General features: G+C 41.5%; 1 protein-coding gene across 2 annotated transcripts in view; it reads right to left on the reverse strand.

The window, feature by feature from the left end:
- Positions 1-22,212, reverse strand: part of CDH13 (cadherin 13) — a 1,208,179-nt gene that overhangs the window by 565,858 nt on the left and 620,109 nt on the right. For both annotated transcript variants that reach the window (XM_029608118.1, XM_029608117.1), the window contains exon 6: positions 1,770-1,914. In XM_029608118.1, coding sequence (XP_029463978.1) covers positions 1,770-1,914 — 145 coding nt within the window. The remainder of the gene's footprint in view (positions 1-1,769; positions 1,915-22,212) is intronic.

Raw genomic sequence — 22,212 nt, forward strand, 5'->3', positions numbered from 1 at the left:
TCTCTTCTGCTCCCGCTTGGTCGCTGGCACAAAAAGGAGGTGTCAGGTACCTTTGGCGACTTTTGCATGCGCGCTTTGTAGTAGGATTTCACCTGCTATGCTGCCTTATCCTACCTTCATGGTGCCTCCCCACCAGCAGAGGCCCCGAGTGTGCCTCATCACTAGTCTTGCCAAGCTCTTTCTGATTGCCCTTGCCACGCTCAAGCCCCAGTCCTATGTAACCCTGCCTTGCCATTCTAACCTCATGGGGTCACTTCTGGCTCCATGACCTGACCCTTATTCTTGTCTTGCCTTTGGGCCTCAGGCCTCCTGCCTTGTCTTGCCTTGAGGTCCTCAGGCCTATTCTCTCTTGAAGCCTCTCTAGTCACCCAATCAAAAACATCAATCAGATTTGTCTGGCAGGACTTTTCCCTGGTGAATCCATGCTGCCTTGGATCCAGCAATTTACTGGATGGTACATAGTCTGTCTTTTCCAAGCCTTGCTGCCTTTTGGCTTTTGTGTTCTTTGTTCGGTATTTGCCTTGTCTAAGTCCTGCCTTAGTCTGCCTTGATGGTGTTGGTCTTGTCTGTTCCTGTATCCTGTCCAGTCCTGCCCGTACCAGAGTCTTGTTCTTGCCTTGTTTCACCCTTGTCTGTTTCCAGGTTCTACTTAGTATCCAGCCTTGCCTCGCCCTGCCTGCCTTGTTCAAGTCTTATCTCCAGCCTGCCTTGTCCAAACCTTGTCTATGTGGACTCACCCCTAAGATGTACTGCCGCCATAGAGACCTACTGGCTCCCAGAACCCAAGGACTCAATCTGCAAAAGGGGGCTGGCTGGCATGTCTCGTAGTCCTGTGCTGCTCCCCAGGTGGGTTTCCCGGACTCCAGGGCCCATAACACTTTGCAATGCAAAGCACTTTACCTTTGAAAATGATGTGCAATACACACACAGGCAGAATGTTCCTTGCGTGTTTCAAACGGTAAAGGTTATTCACAATTGCTCCCTTTCTCAGTTAGGAAAAAAAAAGTTCAGTAAATCAGGTCCATTGTATGTGATAACTTAATGTAAATTATTAGCTATTTAGACTCCATTAATTCTTCTAATATATCAAATTTAAAAATTGCCTAACTAGGTTTTCCCAAAACAAGTTTTATTAAGACAGACAGTTGAGGATTTATGATTATAAATTCTGTTTTCTGTATGCTGTTGTACGATGCTTCTCTTTCTCCCATATTTCTTGCATATGGACTATGTAAGACTGGAAATATTTTCAATCCTGGAACCTTCTCAAAAGCTGACTGTACTACCGTATAGCACAGCAAAGAAGCAAAATGCTATGAACCATTAATTACAGGAACACCACAGCTCACTTGGCAGGCTATTATTTCTAGAGCACATTGTTTGGTAATACTTGCACTGTTCAGGCTCTCAGACAAACTATATAATAACAAAGCACATTTGCTCCAAATTTTACATATAACTAAGAACAAACCAGGCCCATCACCGGGTTGACTGGTGCTCCAGGCTGTCTGATGGGGGTAAGGCCAGCCACAAGGGCTGAGGCCAGCCAAGCCGGGGGGGGGGGGGAACCTCTCCGATGTCACAGCCACGGAAGAGCTTGAAACCTGAAATCACTGCCACTATAGAGGCAGTACTGGTATGGTGCATTGTTAGCCCCAAGTCTGGTGCCTCCCAAGTGGTTGCCCATTTCGCCTATTCGTTAAGATGGTCCTGGAACAGACACAGAGTAACACCACATATGATTAATTTAAAAAGGCCCATTGGCTTACCTGTTGGAGAACCTTCCCATACTTGACCGATGTATGGTCCTTCCTTGAAGATAGGTCGGTTGTCATTTTGATCGATAACTATGATATCTAGTGAGACAGGGCCTTCGATGGTTTTGCCACTAGCATCTGTAGTCTCCACTTGCAGCTGTTTGAGAAAAGGAGATAGTTTCGATGAATTAGTCCATTATCAAGATACTAATAAGCCACGTAAGCAATTTTTCTTCATCAAGCACCTGCTTGGGTTAGCAGTCTGATCTCAGAAGAATTTCAGTAGGATTGGTCTGCAAGTCAAATTGTTTCAAGTGAGGGAGAAAATCAATTCATACTTAGCTTCCCTTTGGCTAGCTTGCCACCAATTTGCTAAATTTTCTTCACCCCCTCCTCTCTACCTTCCCATAAAAAGAAAACACAGTTTGACACTAAAAATATGAACATTCCTCTAGAATTAGTTCAATGCTGCAAAGATTTATGACAGGTGAGAAAAGAAAGTGATCTTAAAACTCTGCTTGGAATAATCAAACTACTGCGAATAAAAAACTATTTAGGGAAAGTAGCTACAGCTGCAATCTCTTGTGGAGGGGGGATCATGCTGCCTTTTTTTTTCCAGTCAATTTGAAACCAAGCTCGCATCAGGCTAAGCATATTTCCCGTTTGTATATCATCACCAAGTTGTGCTCTCACTATTGTGGTTCCTGTCAAAGGTGACAGCGCATAACACAGTCGTGAAGCAGCAGAACAAAAAAAAAAAACCCAATTCAATTAAGCAAAAACATTTTCCATTTCTCTAGCAGATGACCTTTTATTCCATGGTGGTGCATTCCTGCTTCAGTCGCTGCGTATACAGCAATAGAAATGATCAGACATTAGCTGAATTCCGCAGCCTTTCCTGCACTTGATGGGTGGAAGGTATAGTGATTGGTGGAGAAACAAGACAAGCGTTATAAATAGGCTCACTGCTTTCACACTATCCAGACCTAATGGTCATCTTTTCATATAACGTGCTGTTCACAAAGATATGCTGATTATTCAGATTAAAAATGTGAAATGGAAACCGAAAGAGACAAAATGTCTAGTATACACAGCTAGATTAACTCTACGGGTACTAATAGTCATAATTGCTTTTATTTATGGGAAAACAATGAAGCTGATTCTGTGAAGACACTCAAAGATTGCAAAACAAGATTGACTGATGGTGCTATTCAAGTCGAAGACAGATGAATCCTATTATTTTGTTCAGGAAATTAGATATTTACTCTTTTGAGGGCTTATATTTTGTATTCACAGAAACCTGGTTTGTCGTGCGAACATCACATGCAAGTGAATTCTTTCTTGCTAATTCCTCTATAATTGATCTACAAGAGACGGCTGACAGTACAGCTCAGTGGTTAAAACACAAACCTGAACCATGAAATTTTGAAAGCTGGCATCAAATTACATTACCTCTAATTACTATATAGACTTCAGTAAGTCAGCTAACGTTCTTTTGTGATTCTTTAATTCCTACAGTTTTCCTTAGTCTTTCTTCACCACTCGAACGTGAATTACAATTACTACTACTACTACTTCTTTCTATCCACCAAAGTCATTTCTTTCCGCAGACGAGAACATTTCAACGCTCTTGAGTTGGCTTCAGCAGGATCATACACTGCACAGGGTCCATCCTCAGGCAATGGGCAGACCAAAAAGTGTTGAGTGGTCTAACCACAATCGCTGGTCTGAGGTGGAGTTGCTGACTTGGATACAGAGGCAATTTAGGGCTTCCAGGTGGTCCATTCCTCTTCTGTTCCTGTATCACTATTTCCTTTCCACTCAAAACTACAGCATCTCTCTACTTTTCTGCGGGTTTTTTTTTATGGTACCTTAAAAAGCATAGTAGCATATTATTGAAATCTCATTTCTGGAAGCCAAGGCTTGAATTTTGTGCCATTTCACGAAGGAGAAAAAAAGTAATTCAAAGAAAAATACCCAATGTACACAAAAACCTAATGCAAAATAGAACTTTTGCACTAAAATACTAACTTTAATAACTGGGCAAAATCACACATTTCATTGCTTGCATGATTCTTTTCTGTAGTAATTTTTCCCACCTTCCAAAAGTGATAGGAAATTAAATCCTCGGGCAAATAATGTGACATTTCAAAACTGTGGCAAAAAAAAAAAAAAAATCATTCACAGCTAAAGTTTGCTTTTGCACTTCTTTATGCCTAGCTTTTGCCTGAAACTTAAATCTGGTCCTTCTGCAACCTGAGAATCTGCTCTTTGCAGGCATGTCCTGAAACAATCAGAGAGATACTGTGAAATGTGGAAGCGAGAGTAGGTAACTGTATTTCGGAATTGACCACCAGCAGTTAATTAAAGTATGTTTTTCCATGGGTTTTGATCACACATTTAAAAAAGCAACAGGAAGGGTCAGAAGCAAGGTCATTACTTAAAACTGACAAAGCAGTAATATAATAAGTGCACCACAGTGCAAACTGTTCATTTTTTTTAATGAAAAATAATGTCTGTCATCCATGAGAATGAGAATCCATATCAAAGTCTGACAGTATCAAAGTGAAACCAAGCAATCAAGGGTATGTCAGAAGAGAGGTTTCCACATTTAGAAATCTATATTGAAAAAAAGAAGACTACTAGTCAACCTTCACTGCAATCAGTCCAGTCAAAATTAGAAATGACTTTAATCCCAAGCTTCCTCACATATTACATTGATTCCATAAAAGCACTCACTCCTTGACATTGCCTTTAATTTTCTATATTAATTAATGAGGTTTTGAATAGTCAGAATTTCCAGAGGAGCTATACTCTGATTAATCCTTCATTAGCACAATCCAACATGACATCTTTGAGCACATCAAAGACAGAAACATTGATGACCTAGCTATTCAGTGTCACTAGAAAGTTCTAGAAACAATAGGGGAGGAGAGCATAGTTACTAAAAACAGATGTACATATCTTTCATCAATGTTAGTGTGATTTTTTTTTTGTCTGATGACTATTCACACAAGGTTCAAAAACGGTCAAAGCTGGTGAAAGCATTGATCCCTCAAGCAGGGACTTTACAGTTGCAGAAATTCATCAGAGCAACAGGGAAGAAATGTTTAGATGATGGTATTTGCTCAAATGGAGGGAAATATACTTTGTTTGCGTTCACATCTGCAAAGATTATGACTAGGGAACAATTTGCAGATTACGGTGAACTATCAGCAAAGTTTCATTTCTCAAGATTGTTTGCATCAGATGAGGCTGGCTATAAATACACTATGTATATGTTTATAGCAATGAAAGTGAGCTACCATTTGACAGGAGGCCTATTACATGCAGAAAAAAATTGAAACTATTAGGAAAAAAGTAATAGAATGATGATGTTAAAGAAAGCAAAATCATAGAATTTATTTTTCAACCTTTGACTGAAATGGCTTTGTCTGTGCTAAATCAGATGCACCAATGTGTGTTTCAGAATGGAGTGGACTCAGATTCACTGGGGTTCAAACCAAGGTCTCTTCTAACTTTCGAATGATTTAAGCAGCCCTAGTCTCTCAAACTATGTCACTTCCAAACTAGGGTTAAACACTGGAAAAGAAAGCTTTGCACCTAGGCACCAACATAAATGACAAAGAGCCATAAATCATGTGCATGGGCTCAAATCACTGATCAGCATGCATGCTAAAGCCAACATTTACGGCCTATTCACTAAGTTAATGATATGCAGAGTGTGGATATGGTAAAAGACCCACTGCACATGTGCATGTCATGGTCCTCTATATTCATCATCATCATCATAAAAGAAACCCTGCCAAAAACATTTGACTACTGGGAAAATTGCCTAAAATCCATAAAAAGTCTCCTCTCCAGCCTCAACTTGGTTCTCAACGCATCCAAGACGGAAATCCTGCTCATCTCCCCTGAACACTCGACCAACACCGCTTTTACAGCTCCTGACACACAGATTTCTCAAACAAGAGATTTAGGAGTCATACTAGACAATCATCTGAACTTAAAGAAATCAATCAATAATATCACCAAGGACTGCTTCTATAAGCTTCAAGTTTTAAAAAGAATTAAACCACTTCTCCACTTCCAGGACTTCAGAACCGTCCTTCAATCTACGCTATTTTCGAAAACGGACTACTGCAATGCTTTACTCCTGGGGCTCCCCATCTCAGCAACAAAACCTCTACAAATGCTCCAGAATGCAGCAGCCAGAATCTTAACCAACACTAACCGAAGTGCTCACATTACCCCCATCCTCCGTAACCTACACTGGCTGCCAATAAAATATAGAATTCTACATAAAGCTCTCACCATAATCCACAAAACCATCCACAAACAGCTCACCCTAGACCTTCAGACCCCATTCAAACTCCATGCCTCAGAAAGGCCCATCAGAGAGGCATATAAAGGAATGCTTCAAGTCCCACCTACCAAATCCACCCGTCTAACAACCACCAAAGAACGTTCTTTCTCCACAGCAGGCCCAGTCCTTTGGAACAAACTACCGACTGACCTAAGACTGGAACCCTGCCTCCTCACCTTTCGAAGGAAACTTAAGACGTGGCTTTTCCTCCAAGCCTTCCCCTAACTCAAATTAACTCGTCAGACTCAGATCAAGGAACTGAATGTTTACTAATTTCATAACCATCTATACTAATAAACGAAGCTTGACCGACGTGCCGCAAATGCGCAGTAGAGAGCAGCTCTACTGCGCATGCGCGCACATCGGCCAGAGCGCAGCGTGTCAGGAAAAAAAATGGCGCCACCGGCAGCGGCAGCGAGCAGGACCGGCGGCGGTGGCGGCGACGACGACGAGCAGTAGCCGCGGCGGCGACACGCGCGCGCGAGAGGCAGGGAGGAGCAATAGTGGCAGCGACGCGCACGCGTACGAGAGAGAGAGGCAGGGAGGAGCAGTAGCGGCGGCAGTGTTCGAGAGCAGGGAGGAGCAGTAGAACGGCGGCGGCGCGCCGCGGGAGGGAAACCCCCTGTCTGCCGGTTGTGGGATGAGCTGGGAGGAGAGTGAGCTGAGGGGAGGTGGGAGAGAGTGAGATGGGAGAGGTGGGAGGGGAGGGGAGGGGAGAGAGTGGGAGGGGAGGTGGGGGGAGGGAGGAGAGAGAGAGGGAGGTGGGGGGGAGGGAAGAGAGAGAGGGGGGTGGGGGGGAGGTGAGAGGGAGGGGGGGAGGTGAGAGGGAGGGAGGGAGGAGAGAGAGAGGGAGGTGTGGGGGGAGGTGAGAGAGAGAGAGAGAGAGAGAGGTGGGGGGAGGGAGTGGAAAGGAAATGGACCAAAAAAAAAATTTTAATGTAGCCCGTTGTTACGGGCTTAACGGCTTGTCTTATATGATTTATATGTAGTTAATTCCTATCTCTCTTATTCCTAGCTACTCTAGCTCCCAAGTTTAATCCCCCTGTTATATTGTAACTTTGCTAGTTTCGACCTTCTTATTTTTGGTTACTTTGGTTTATCCCTTGTTCCATGTAAACCGGCCTGATATAAATCCCATTCATGAAGTCCGGTATAGAAATATTTTAAATAAATAAAATAAATCATCATCATCGTTTATTTACATCCTGCTTTTTCCAGCAGAGGAGTTCAAAGCATGTTGCAACAGATTAGGTCATTACAGTTCAATCGGTGCAGATTACAGCTCATAAAATATGGTTAGAAAGACATATTACCATCCAGATTATAGATACAAAGACCATTTTAAACGCAAATACAATGTTGGATAAGTATGGTTACAGTAAAACAGGCTTAAAATAAATAAAGTGCACATCAATATACATTTAAACAATATGTTAAAGTAGTATAATTGGATATATGTAGCATATATGTCTGCTAAACCAGAGAATGGGACTGCACAGATTCACTCTATGACTTGTGTCTTGGAGCTAAATGAGAGAACTGATCAGTATGCTTTATGATTTATCTGAAGATTCCCTCTCTTTACACCATTCTTTATCCCTTAAACGGTAAGATTTGGTCAACAGCTTGTACTCCTGCATTGCTTAGATATTTTAAAATGGTGGCTGACAGCTGTGGCTTTTCTACAGAGATGGTTCAACACTGAAACAGAACGCCATACAAGACACAGTGTTACGCTTGGCCAGCTGCACTCACCGACAAGACCGCGAGCGCCAACACCTGGCCTCTGGACCTGCCCCACCTTCCTTATGTGCGCGCACAACTACACACACCTTAAAGGTCCCGTGGCGGGAAAGCCCTCTGCCCGCAAGTACAAATGACGTCAGCGGTACCTCTACTTAATTGAAACAGTAAGATCAGAGTGAATTCCTTTTATCATTTACCTTTGCCACTTAACTGGTTTCTAAGCCAATCTGTCACTTTAAGGGCCATAAAAAGGATGCTCAATGTATTTATAAGTTGTCTATGCAGAACTATGTCAAAGGCCTTACTTAAATCTAAGTACACTTCATCTAGCACTCTCCTCTGATCTTACTTTCTGGTCACTCAGTCAAAGAAATTGATCAGATTCATCTGATAAGAAATGGCTCTGGTAAAACTATGCTGTCTTGGGTCTGGCAATCCATTAGATTCCAAAAAGTGTATTATTCTCTGGTTTAACCACACTGTAATATGAATCTTGTGAGTGAAAAATGTGACAGTCTCAGAGAGGGAACCTCTAACAAGTTCTTTCTTTCTTTCAATTTCAAAGATTGAGATGTTCATCACAAATTGGGATCACCATGGATTAATTTAAGGATGGTAAAAGTAAGCTTATATAAAATGTACCACTGAATAAGGAGCCAATGAAGCTCAAATAAAACAGGGATTATGTGTTCCCGCATTTGGGTAATCAATATATGAGTTATGGCGTTCTGTACTAGCTGAAGAGAGTGCAACACACTCGCAGGCAGTCCCACATACAGAGAACTGCGGCAATCTAACTCAACCCAAATGAGGGCTTGGAGGTCATTACAATCCTGCAAGTCCAGCAGTGGACACAATTTTCTGGCCAACTGCAGCTTGAAAAATAAGGTTTTGACAGTTGTCTTCATATGTGGTTCAAGAGATAGGCTCGAGTCAATAGTAACCCCAAGGCTGTGTTATAGTGAGCTGCAGGGACTGGTCCTTGGACCGTCTTTTCAACATTTTTGTAAGCGACATTTCAGAATGACTATCGAGAAACGTTTGTCTTTGTGAGGATGATATCAAAACCAGCAACAGGTTAGACACACGGGATGGTGTGGAAACCATGAGAAGAGAGCAAGAACCTAAAGGAATGGTACATTATAGGGGGATAAGTGGGTGATTTTATCTGATCTTAAAATGGCCAAACAAGTGGAGAAAATGATAGCAAAAGCCAGAAAGATACTTGGGTACATAAGGAGAGGAATGGTCAGATGAAAAGGGAAGTGATATTGCCCCTGTAAAGGTCCCTGGTGAGACCTCACTTGGAATACTGTGTACAGTTCTGAAGACCCCACCTTCAAAAGGATATAAACAGGATGGAGTTGGTCTAGAGGGTAAATATTAAAATTGTCAATGACCTTCATTCAAAAGCATATTCAGACATACTTAAAGAGCTATATGTGTATACCTTAGAGGAAAGATGGGATATGGATATGATAGAGGTGTTTAAAATCATGAGAGGTCTAGAACGGGTAGATGTGAATCGGTTATTTACTCTTTCAGATAATAGAAAGACTAGGGGGGCACTCCATGAAGTTAGCATATGGCACATTTAAAACTAATCGGAGAAAGTTATTTTTTACTCAACGCACAATTAAACTCTGGAATTTGTTGCCAGAGGATGTGGTTAGTGCAGTTAGTGTAGCTGTGTTTAAAAAAGGATTGGATAAGTTCTTGGAGGAGAAGTCCATTACCTGCTATTAATTAAGTTGACTTAGATAATAACCACCGCTATTACTAGCAACGGTAACATGGAATAGACTTAGTTTTTGGGTACTTGCCAGGTTCTTATGGCCTGGATTGGCCACTGTTGGAAACAGGATGCTGGGCTTGATGGACCCTTGGTCTGACCCAGTATGGCATGTTCTTATGTTTATTTATTTATTTATTTATTTAAAGGTATTTATATACCGTTTTTTAAAATAAAATTTTATCAAAACGGTTTACAACATGTTAAAAATAAAAATAAAAATAAAATATAACTAAAATAAACTTAAATACATAAATTTGACTAAATAGCTAGATGATAACTAGCTAAAAACAAATTATTAATTAAAATTAAAATAAAATAAAGGTAGCGTGCCTTGAGCAAGGAGGGCAGGGAGGGTAAAAAGGGGGAACGAGAGGGGACGAGAGGGGACGAATCGTAATATCCTTAAAGAACACTGATGGGAAGATAGGGGAAGGGAGAAGTTAAAGTGACATGTAACTGATGAGAGAAATTTGGGAGATGAAGTTTCATTTATGATCAGGGGGTTGCTTAGTGGAAGTAGTAAATGCTTGTTGAAAGAGGAATGTTTTTAGAGCTTTTTTGAAATGATGAGGATTTGATATTAAGCGAAGAGGGTTGGGTAGTGAGTTCCAGAGTGATGGTCCTGCTACTGAAAAAGCTCTTTTCCTGGTGATGTCTAATCTGGCCTGTCGTGGTGATGGAATGTCTAAGAGATTTTGAGTAAGTGATCTTAAGTGTCGGGTGGGTTTGTAAATACGGAGTAAGGTGCAAAGCCAGGTGGATGAGGAATTATTAATTAGACTGTGAATGATTGAGGTTACTTTATATTTTATTCTGTACTTTATGGGTAGCCAATGAAGAGAGTGTAGGATGGGTGTAATATGATTGCGAATGGAGGTACCGGATAATAAGCGAGCAGCACTATTTTGAACTAGTTGTAGCGGATGAATTGATGAATCAGATAGACCTAGATAGAGAGCATTACAATAGTCTAGACCAGAGAAAATGAGAGATTGAAGGACAGTCCTGAAATCACGATAGAAAAGAAGAGGACTAAGACGTTTCAGAAGCTGTAATTTATAGAATGATTTCTTTGTTAGGGAGGAAATTTGTTGTTTCATGGATAAATCTGTATTTATGGTTACTCCTAGATTTATGGCGTGACAATTAATTGGGATGGTTGAACCATTGAATGTGAAATGGGATGGCGGACCTATAGAGGAATCTGTAATGGATGTTAAATGAACCAATTCAGTTTTTGATGGATTTAATTTTAAACGATTATGAGATAGCCAAGAATTAATGGTAGATAGGTAGAGTGAAACTAATGAAAGGGTGTCAGACCAGGAAGTTTTATAGGGTACCAGAAATTGAATGTCATCTGCATAAATTTTGAATTGTAAATTGAGTGAAGATAAGATGTGGCAAAGTGGAAGAAGATATATATTGAATAGTATGGGAGACAATGAAGATCCTTGGGGAACGCCAGAGGGAATTGTGTAGGGAGTGGAAAATTGATGATTGATATTAACTTGTTGAGGGCGATCTGTAAGAAAGGATGAAAACCAACTTAATACTGTTCCAGTGATACCTATTGCTTGTAGTCCTGAGATGAGAATTTGGTGATCAACCGTATCAAATGCTGCTGAGATGTCTAAAAATACTATAATATAGTCTGTGTATGAATCAAAGGCCCGGAATAATGTGTCAAAGGTAGATAGAAGAAGTGTTTCTGTAGAGTGTCCCTTTCTGAAGCCATGCTGGTTAATGTGGAGAATGTTATTTTCGGATAGAAAATCGGAAAGTTGACGTAAGACTGCAGATTCTATTAGTTTAGCTAATGATGTGAGAGAGGCGATAGGTCTGTAATTATTGAGATCAGCTGTACCTTTTGTTTTTGATTTTAGAATAGGTAGAATGGATGTTCTTATGGGAGATAAGATAGAGATATTTAAATACCTCCAAAGAATCAATGCATAGCAGATTGGCATCATTAAATGGAAAGGAGGCTCTGGAATGAGGGGTCATGCGATAGGGGTGAAGGGGGTAGACTCAGGAGTAATCTAAGGAAATATTTATTTACAGAAAGACCAGTGGATGCATGGAACAGCCTCCCAGTGTTGTTGGTGGAGACAAAGACAGTATCTGAATTCAAGTATGGGACAAGCACAGGGGATCTCTCAGGCAGTGATAAAGATTGTAGAGTTTTGTAATAGGTGTGGCTGCCATCATGTTTCTATGTTAAAAACAGTTTGGAATAGGATGTAATGGTGATTTGGTGGAAACAGGTGGTGAGTGGCAGATGTGTTACAGTGCATTTCAGAATAGTCCTTGAGGGCTAAAAAAATTGAGGTTAGGATTCAGTCAAGGATTCACAATTCCAGCTGTGGGCATTAATTTGCCCAAAGTCCAAGGACCAGATACAACGGGGCCACCTTCTTATCGACTGCATCTATTAACTTTAATCTCACAACCAAAAAGAAAGTCACAAAGTTCAGTGGATTCTTTAGAAAAACTGAAGCACTGAATCTGTTAATGGATTCAAAACATGATATCCAATGAGATTCCTTTCATCAAATAAGATGCAAAATAACATGACAGCAACAAAAGTTCTAACTTTTATTTCAGTCCTAATGTCACATAACTTTTAAGCTGTGAACTTGATCTGACATTAATATGCAAATTTACAACCATTTCACTTTCACATTCCACCCACAGTGAGAAGAGAATGACGTGTGACTCAGTCTATTTACTCATCACAGATATGCTCTTTTTTTTTTTTTATGATGTGAGCCAGTGACAACAAGAAATATTAGAACGATTACAACCTCCCCTCCTCCCAAATCTCACAAAGCTATACAACCTTGGGTATATTCCAAGAAAGCAATAGAATGAAATCTACATGCTGAAATCCATTATCTTAAGAGAAAATGTTGGGCTGTAAGGAAGGTAAAGGGAATATCAAAACCCCAGGACTAACAACAAGGGAAACATCAAATTAAAGAGAATAAAGGCACAGGGAGAACGGGGATACCGTAGCAAGTACTCTTGAGAGAAAAAGCAAAGGAAGCAAAAAAAAAGAAGACGACAGTATGTTATAAAGGAACTGGAAGTGATGCTCAGTTGCTGCTCAGAGTCTTTAAGGGCTGTCCTAGCCTTTGAGAGAGGCCTCAGCTGCAACTACGTCATAAAACACCCCCAATATGATCTTAATCAATCCAATCATTTTCACAAAATGATGTCAACATACCTAAACAGAATCTGAAATTGGCTCTCAGAACAGGTATGTTTTTCTGGGATTATCAGGTATGTTGGCGTATATTTCATTTCAAAGTGGTCCAGAATGTGATGCATTAGTCAGCTTAAAGGGGGAGAAGAAAAAGATTTGTTTTCCTAAGGTGCTAAAACACGCACAGCATGGAAGGAGACTGCAAATCAAACCCCATTATTCCTAACCCTGTGCATTGCAAATATCAATCAGATGATAACGCAATACAATCCATCACACTAAATGCTTGCAGCAAGAGATTTCACAGCATTCTCCATGACTGTGTAAAACATACACAACAAGATGCACGATAAAGACACAGAGAGGTTGATATCCAAAGCTTCTGTCCAGGTGACTTTTTGAGTTGCCAAGAGAAACCCGAGATTTGAACATTTCTCCCCGCTCCCCGGCTTAGTTTTGTCCGGGTAACTCACTACCTGCACAAAATTTAGCTGCATAAAAAAAGGGAGCGAGGGAGACGCTCCAGGAGCACAGGTTAAATTTGACCAAGTGAGCACTGATATTCAGAGCTAACGTTAGCCAGGTGGCTCTGAACATACCAGTTGTACAGCTCTCCAGATACCTGAGTAACTGTAACTTGGTAGAACAGTTATCTGGCTCTATTTTGTTAAATATTCAGATAAAGTAATCTGGGTGACTTTATTCAGGTCATTCTCCTGCTCACTCTCATGCTGAATATTGGCCTCGCAGTGCTTGATATTCAAAGTTTTGTGCAGATAACTTTTGGACAAAAACTGAAAATTTTCCCCTACTCCCTTGATATATTTTTTCCAAGTAACTTTTTACCTACACTAGGGATGTGCAGACAAAAATATTTCATTTTGGTTCATTTTTTCATTTTGGATTTTTTTAAATTCATGTTTCAGTTTGGTTCATTCACTGAACCAAAATAGTCATTAAACAAAAAACCAAACATAAAAACTCAAAACAAAGTGTTGCCTCCCTGGGCTGCCAATGCTACTTTCAGGGTCTTCCAGGGTTTTCCCTTCCCCATTAAAAAGTTAGCCCAGGCTGGACCTCCCTAGTACCATCCATCCCTCTTTCTCCCCCCACCCCCCCAACTCACAAATAAGCCAGGGCCAGTGATCTCCCCAGCTCCCTTCCGTAGGGGTCTGCTATGATAAGAGGAGCATGAGTGATCCCCACTAGCTCCTGATCTGCTGTCATCCCTTTAAAAATTATGCATGCCGACAACAAAACGGTGTTAGTCTCCAGGCTAGCTGGTGCCATTCTCTTGTATGACTCAGTTCAGCCGGATAGGCCCTGGCTGATTGTAGTGGGTAGGGATATCATAGGGGCCCAGAAAGACTGCCTAGAAGACTCAGAAGTGGCAGTGGGGACCTGAGGGGGCTGAAGGATGTCACTTTTATCTGAAACAAACTGAAAATATCTGAAAATTTTGGGATATTTTTGGTCATCTATTTTTGGTTCATTCTGAATGGCACAAACCAAAAATAGACTTTTTCATTCTGACAAACCATTCGTTTTCAAACAAATGCACATCGCTAACCTGCACAAAATTTATCAAGATAAAAACAGGCTGTGACAGGAGACCGGGAAGCCAAGAAATTGCCCCTTGAGTACTGTTGCTGGTGGCAGACCAGTGGCCTGTTGAGGCCGGAGCGTTACCCGAAGCTCTGCAAGGCGCCGAGGACACGCCCCTGAGTGACATCATCGGAGGGTGTTGGAGGAGGAGCTTAAAAACTGCTCCTTTTGCTGCTTCCCCAGGAGACCGGGAAGCCAAGAAATTGCCCCGTGAGTACTGTTGCTGGTGGCAGACTGGTGGCCTGATGAGGCCGGAGCGTTACCCGAAGCTCGACGAGGCGCCGTGGAAATGCTCCCGAGTGATATCATCGGAGGGCATCGTCGGAGGAGCTTAAAAACTGCTCCTTTTGCTGCTTCCCCAGGAGACCGGCAAGCCAAGAAATTGCCCCGTGAGTACTGTTGCTGGTGGCAGACCGGTGGCCTGTTGAGGCTGGAGCATTACCCGAAGCTTGATGAGGCGCCGTGGACACGCCCCCGAGTGACATCATCGGAGGGCGTCGCCGGAGGAGCTTAAAAACTGCCCCCATATGGCGCGCAGCCACCGCCGGTGCGTCGCCAAAGGGGCACGCGGCTTTGGATTGGAAAGTATCTGAAACCACCTAAACAGTTTGCTATAGATTTGCTTTCATCGGAAGTCTTCCCAGCTCCATCAGGGGGAAACTAATTTGGACATCCAATTCAGCTAAGTAATCCTTCATTTTTCTTACTATATTGTTTCTTAAAGAATGCCTCACTCGGCTCGTAAATGTAGAGCTCGAGAGAGGTTTGTAGAAGGAACCTTAGCTAGTCCGGTGTTGGGTCCAATGGATGCCCACATCAGAAGAGGGATCACGATACCGGGTGAAATATCGCTTGAGGGGACCCAGGAAGGCATGGTTCCCCCTCGTGATCTTGAAATTTCTTTGTCCCCAGATAATAGAGCACCCCCTGAGAACCCTGCGACTAATAGATCGGATTCATTTGGGGACAATACGCCGTCACCTGAGAAGAATGGCAGAATTAAAGATGACCCAGGGAAATCATTGAATCCTGTTGCAGGAGGAGCCAAGTCCTTTGGCATCTCGGAGGGAAGTGTTATAGAGGATCAAGTACTGCCTCAGGACACTGATTATAGTTCTGATAAGTCACTTGGTGATGTGGTTGGGATACTTCCAATAGTAAGACCATCTGTAATTTCCCTGGAAGTCATATGGGAAACTCTAGTAGTCTTAGATAAGAATGTTACCTTGCAACTGAAACCTGTTATAAAAAACATGGAAAATTTAGATTCCAAGTTGAAAAATGTAATGTTGGAGAACTGTAAGAGAGATCAGGCTATAAATAATTTTTCTGCTGAAGTAAAAAGATTAAGTGATCAGAATGTAATGATAATTAAAGAAAATCAATATCTTTCTAGGAAGCTAGAAAATCTTGAAAATCAAGCACGAAGTAAGAACTTAAGGCTAATTAATTTCCCAAAGTTTCCAGCCTTATCGGCTAAAGAAATGTGGAGTAAATTTGCCTTTGAGTATTTGAAAATTCCTCAACAAGCCTTGCCCCCTCTTACTCAGATCTATTATATTTCTTCTTGGAAAAATACATCTGAGAAAGGACAAGATTTTCAGTCAATTACACCGTTAAATGTTACAGAAAGTTTGGAATCCACGAATGTAGAAATGGCTCAGCCATCTACTTTGATTGTTTCCTTTTTACTAAATTCAGATAAAGAATGGGTTCAAAAGTTATTCTTCAGAAACTTTAATGAAATTTTGTCAATTTAATGTAAGAATATTTCCAGACGTCACGAAAGAGACACAAAAGAGAAGGAAAGAATTTCTTCTAAAACCTAAACTTTTGCAAATGGGGGCTCAGTATAAGCTAAAATTTCCATGTAAATGTTGTATTATCTATAAGTCTGTTAATTTATTTATTTATTTATTTAACAGTTTTATATACCGAAGTTCCAGTAACAAAGTTACTAATCAATTCGGTTTACATTGTAACAATAAAAATTGACAGAATATAGAATTATGTCTTACAGAGAACAGGGAAGATTTAACTTGGAGATAAATAAAATAACTTATAAATAAAATAACTTAGTGTTAAGTATTGGTTTTTTTCAACCATCCCATTTGATTAAGTTTATTGCAGAAAAGAATATAGAGTGTGGTCCAGAGGCAGCAAGCCCTCAGTAATATAACAAAAATTGCTCTATAAAATGGAAATTGATCCCTGAAATTGGATTGTCAATATTACTTATAAATTTTCTTTGTGATTTCGCCTTTATTGTTTCAGAAAGTTATCCTCCTATATTGAGGACTAGGAAATAATATATGGTTTAAATTGTGATTATTCTTAGTAATTGAGATATGGTATAGAAGCTTAATAACCATGTAATTTCTGTATCAAGGTATTCTTGATTGTATTGTTAAAAAATATGATATAAATAAAAAATTAAAAAAAAAAAACAACAGGCTGTGATGGAGTTGTTACAGGCTACTGGTTAAATTCTAGCCAGTGAATGTTGATATTCTGCATTTCCTGGCTAAAGTTCAGAAAAATCAATTTCCTAAAGTTTTCCAGATGACGTTATCCAGCTAACTTTAGCTAAGTATATTTATTCAGCAGCAGACTTATCCAGCTAAGTGGCATTGAATATCCAGGTAAAGTTACCTGAGCAGCTTTCCTGCTCACCTGCCTGCCCAATTTCTTCCTTTTATGAGGAAATATGATTGCTTATAAACTTTTTAATTAGAAAACAAAGTTAATCACTAAAATATATGCCCTATAGAGATAACAGATGGCCCCAGAATGAATAAAAGTCTGTAGATCATTCTTCTGAGAAAAGCAGTAATCATGGCTGTACACATCAGAAGTTTTATAAAGCTTATTTATGAAATTGGATTGTCATTATAAAGCTATATTTCACTAAATAGGGGAAATTTGGTGATTACTGTGCTATTTTTGCACAATAAATTTTCCTTTTATCAAATTTCTACCAATTTGGAACAACATACCAGCTTTGAATTCCCATCTTGATGGTATCCAATGACTGACAACAGAAGCTTTCTGGTGTCAGTGAAAAGGAGTGATATACAGTTACCTCTGGAATGATCAGAAGAGGCATGCCCAGGGCGAATTACAGGGACAGAAACCTTATGTTATGTAACATCTTGTTCTACTGTTTTCCACGACACTGAATGAGGTATTGTCTAAGTCAGTGGTGGGCAATTATGGGCTTTGACAGTCACAATTTCGTCTCATGGCAAGAGATGGGTTAATCAGTACTATGTAAGGCCCCATTGCCTTACTAAAGTCAAAACTATTCCTTAAATCAGGGATGGTCAAACCTGCCCCTAAAACAGGGAAGGTAATGGTACATTCTAGAGATGTGAATCGTGTGATCGATCGTCTTAACGATCGATTTCGGCTGGGAGGGGATCGGATCGTCGCAGTTTGGGTTTTTTAAATATCGTGTAAATCGTGTAAATCGAAAACCGGCACACTAAAACATCCCTAAAACCCACCCCGACCCTTTAAAATAAATCCCCCACCCTCCCGAACCCCCCCCCCCAAAATGCTTTAAATTACCTGGGGTCCAGTGGGGGGGAGGGGAAGGGGGAGGGCGGGAAAACTGGCACACTAAAACAACCCTAAAACCCACCCCGACCCTTTAAAATAAATCCCCCACCCTCCCGAACCCCCCCAAAATGCCTTAAATTACCTGGGGTCCAGAGGAAGGGTCCCGGTGTGATCTTTTACTCTCGGACCTCCGTGCGTTGTAGAAATGGCGCCGGCGCTACCTTTGACCTGTCATATGACAGGTCAAAGGTAGCGCCGGCGCCATTTTGTTTTTTGTCCCCCGACGTCAGGAGCGTAGGAGATCGCTCCCGGACCCCCGCTGGACCCCCAGGGACTTTTGGCCAGCTTGGGGGGGGCCTCCTGACCCCCACAAGACTTGCCAAAAGTCCAGCGGGGGTCCGGGAGCGATCTCCTACCACGAATCGATTTTCCGTACGGAAAAACGATTCGACTGCAGGAGGTCGTTCCGGACTCCCGCTGGACCCCCAGCCGTACGGCAACACGATTCGACTGCAGGAGGTCGTTCCAGACCCCCGCTGGACTTTTGCCAAGTCTTGTGGGGGTCAGGAGGCCCCCCAAGCTGGCCAAAAGTCCCCGGGGGTCCAGCGGGGGTCCGGAACGACCTCCTGCAGTCGAATCGTTTTTCCGTATGGAAAAACGATTCGCGGTAGGAGATCGTTCCGGACCCCCGCTGGACTTTTGGCAAGTCTTGTGAGGGTCAGGAGGCCCCCCCAAGCTGGCCAAAAGTCCCTGGGGGTCCAGCGGGGGTCCGGGAGCGATCTCCTACGCTCCTGACGTCGGGGGACAAAAAAACAAAATGGCGCCGGCGCTACCTTTGACCTGTCATACAGGTCAAAGGTAGCGCCGGCGCCATTTCTACAACGCACGGAGGACCGAGAGTAAAAGATCACACCGGGACCCTTCCTCTGGACCCCAGGTAATTTAAGGCATTTTGGGGGGGTTCGGGAGGGTGGGGGATTTATTTTAAGGGGTCAGGGTGGGTTTTAGGGTTGTTTTAGTGTGCCGGCTTTCCCGCCCTCCCCCTTCTCCCGATTTACGATTTTTTAATGATAAATCGGGAGAATTGTTATTGTATCGCGGCTCTAACGATTTTTGACGATTTAAAATATATCGGACGATATTTTAAATCGTCAAAGAACGATTCACATCCCTAGTACATTCCGGTCACTTTGACCTAACTGAGTGTTAGTTATGCCCATGAGAGGGATGTATAGACTCTGTGGGTAAGTCTGACAGAGTTCTGCCCTGGAAACTGGAGAAAGAAGAACATGGCTGCAGGTGCTCAAATCTGTCCACAGATGGAGCTAACCAAAATCATAACTCCCTCCGACACAGGACCAGAGGATAAGCTATATGTAGAAAAATGTATTTCCAGAGACCCCTGTACAATATTTCTATGTGATGGATGGTTTAATCCCTGGATTCTTCTGTTGTGGCAGGAGGTTGCCATATTGCTAGAGATAATCTCCTGGATAAGGACATTGTTGGAGAAGAAATGGAAAACGGAGTCACCCTTCCTATTCAATTAGTCCCTGCTGTTCCATATCAAAACTTAATGGGGCCTTGCATACTGATTAACCCATCTCTTGCCAGACAGTCTGCCTCCAAAGCAGAGGAGCTGAGTAAGAGGAGTAAAAGAACCCGTTATTGCAGCTAGCTGAGAATGCATTTAAATAGATTGTTTCTTCTGTTAAACCTGCTTCAAAATAAAATCCTTAGGAACAACAGAACCTGTATGGAAAGTACAGTTTTGGTACCATACAAGGCAAGCTGAAAGGTTTCCCATCAGATGGTCTTGAACATTGAATTCCCCTTGGTAAAAGAACCCCTGATCCTGTGCATGCACATCAGTACTGAGGTACATTTTTGGTTATCCTTAAAGCCAAACTGATTTGCTGCCCTTGAAGACAAGAACCGCTCACGATTCCTCTAAACTAATTGGTCTAAAACCAATTGATCTCAAACCAACTGTGCTTTGTGATCTTGAAAACTTTAAGGAAAGATGGATTATACACGATCTTGTGCTCATACATATGACCCATGCAAAGTAACCTGCACATAGGTAACAACGTTGAATTGCATAACATGATTCAACCACTCAAGTTCATCTCAATTTATACTTGATATATGTAACCAAAAGTGAATAGCAGCGTAACCAATACAACACAAACGCAGAGCCATATTTCGCATTTCATACTCGGATATGCTGTTCTGTCACTTTTCTGAAATGATTTCAGCATGGTCCCTTCATGCAAACATATCACCAATATATACTCTGTCACTGACCGAGCCTGTATCTCCATTTCCCAGTCAAAGCGTTTGACAGGTTACAACAGACACTACAGTCAAAGAATAGAAGTATGAAATAGAAACTGTTTCCATTGTCTGCTCACTTAAATGGCATAAAAAAAGAGGCTTTATGTTGGAGGTTGTGGTTTAACCTCAGTGTTCAAAGCAAGTTTTCCAGCAGAAAGAATGCACTTGCCATTTAGTAAGGTCCAAAAATGTTTAGTATTTATTTGAGTAACAAAACATCTATGCAAAACAAAAATGCTGATTCTCCAAATCACATCAAATCTTCACTGATGGGCTCTGTGCTGTTCCGTCCTCTGACTGTGCATGTAAAACTGACCCCCCCCCCCCCAAACCTAGCTCACCAACAAAATCTCACCCCGAGTTACTAGTTGCCCTTCTTACAGTGGTATAAATAGTCTACTTATATGAGAGCCTTATAAAGAATCTCTCTCATGTGAATATCATGAGGTGTGTTCAGTTTAATGCATGCTGCGGTAAAATACCTATGCAGTATCAGGAAAGTTACCCTAACCACACCCTTTTTTAATCACAGGAACTATGTTTTTGCAATTTTTTAGCAAAATGATGTATCTAGATCTTAGCCGGATATAACTTGTCTGGCTAAGTTACAAGGGATATTCAGTAGAATGACTATGCTGCTGAATATCTGTGAGGAAGTTGCTATTTAGCTGGATTAAGTTATATCTGGCTAAGTTATACCTTCTAACTTATCCGGTTAACTTAACCGGATAAGAGCAAATATCGCTACTTATCTGGTTAAGTTAACCGGATAAGCAGCACTACCCCAATCTGCCCACTGCCCACCCACAAGTTATCTGGCTCTCTAGCGCTAAATGCATTTTGAATATCATCCTCCTGACCTTTACACATCACTAGTAAATTACTTCTTTCAGAACTTAATTTATGGTTTAATGGTAGCTTTCTAGAGTACTAAGATTCTCTTTCCTGGACTAAAAAAGGTTTGCCTGCAGATGAGACACTATTTCTAAAAATGTACATCTTACAACACTAATTAACCTAGTATGAGTGTCATCCCTACTCTATTACCAGGAAGATTTTCTTTTAAAGAATTCTACTTTCCGAGAAGAATCTATAGTCTGGTTCATGAATTCTTCTGTGGGTTCATAGGAGTAGAGTATTTGATGGCAGGCCATGGGGTGGTCATGACCAACTCAGTATATTTATGACAATCTGCGAAGGATAAAATGATAATACTTAGATCAGGCTGGCAGTAGGAATGAAAACTGGGAAATCCTGCTCAGATTCAGCATGACATGGTAGAGTGCACCTTTTCACAGTGTTATTTTCAAGTATCTAATTTAAAGTTCACCTCCAATAAAAGTCTTATCAGCTGAAATGCAACACATTAGGACGGACACCGAGCTGACTTGCCGAAACTAGATATTGCTCTTGAAATGAGCCCACTACCTGCTTCAGAAGTATGCTTCCTCCGATAATTTTATCTGAGCTGTGCTCATCAAGGTGCTGCTGGTTAGTCCACTGGGCTATAGGAAATATTCTAACCATGGAAAGTTTATCAGTTTTTGGTTCTAATTATGGCCAAAAAGAAATGGAGCTAGAGGGGCTTCCACGGCAAGCCACAGAGGGGCACCAGATTTGAGCAGACTGCGGTAAACATAGTCACAGACGCTTTGAGTGACCAGCAGTCTGCAGTGCTTCATAGTAACTATGCAACTGATATCCCTTGATTTCGCAGTAGTTGGTGCATTTCTCCAGGGCAACCAACAACAGTAATTCTACAGAACCCTCCAGAACGGTCCGTTGGTTAAAGTAGCAGGATCAGTAGTGCATAAATGGAACCAGATGGACATAGAGG

The sequence above is a fragment of the Rhinatrema bivittatum genome, chromosome 7, assembly GCF_901001135.1.
Source record: "Rhinatrema bivittatum chromosome 7, aRhiBiv1.1, whole genome shotgun sequence".
In the NCBI taxonomy this organism is placed as follows: Eukaryota; Metazoa; Chordata; class Amphibia; order Gymnophiona; family Rhinatrematidae; genus Rhinatrema; species Rhinatrema bivittatum.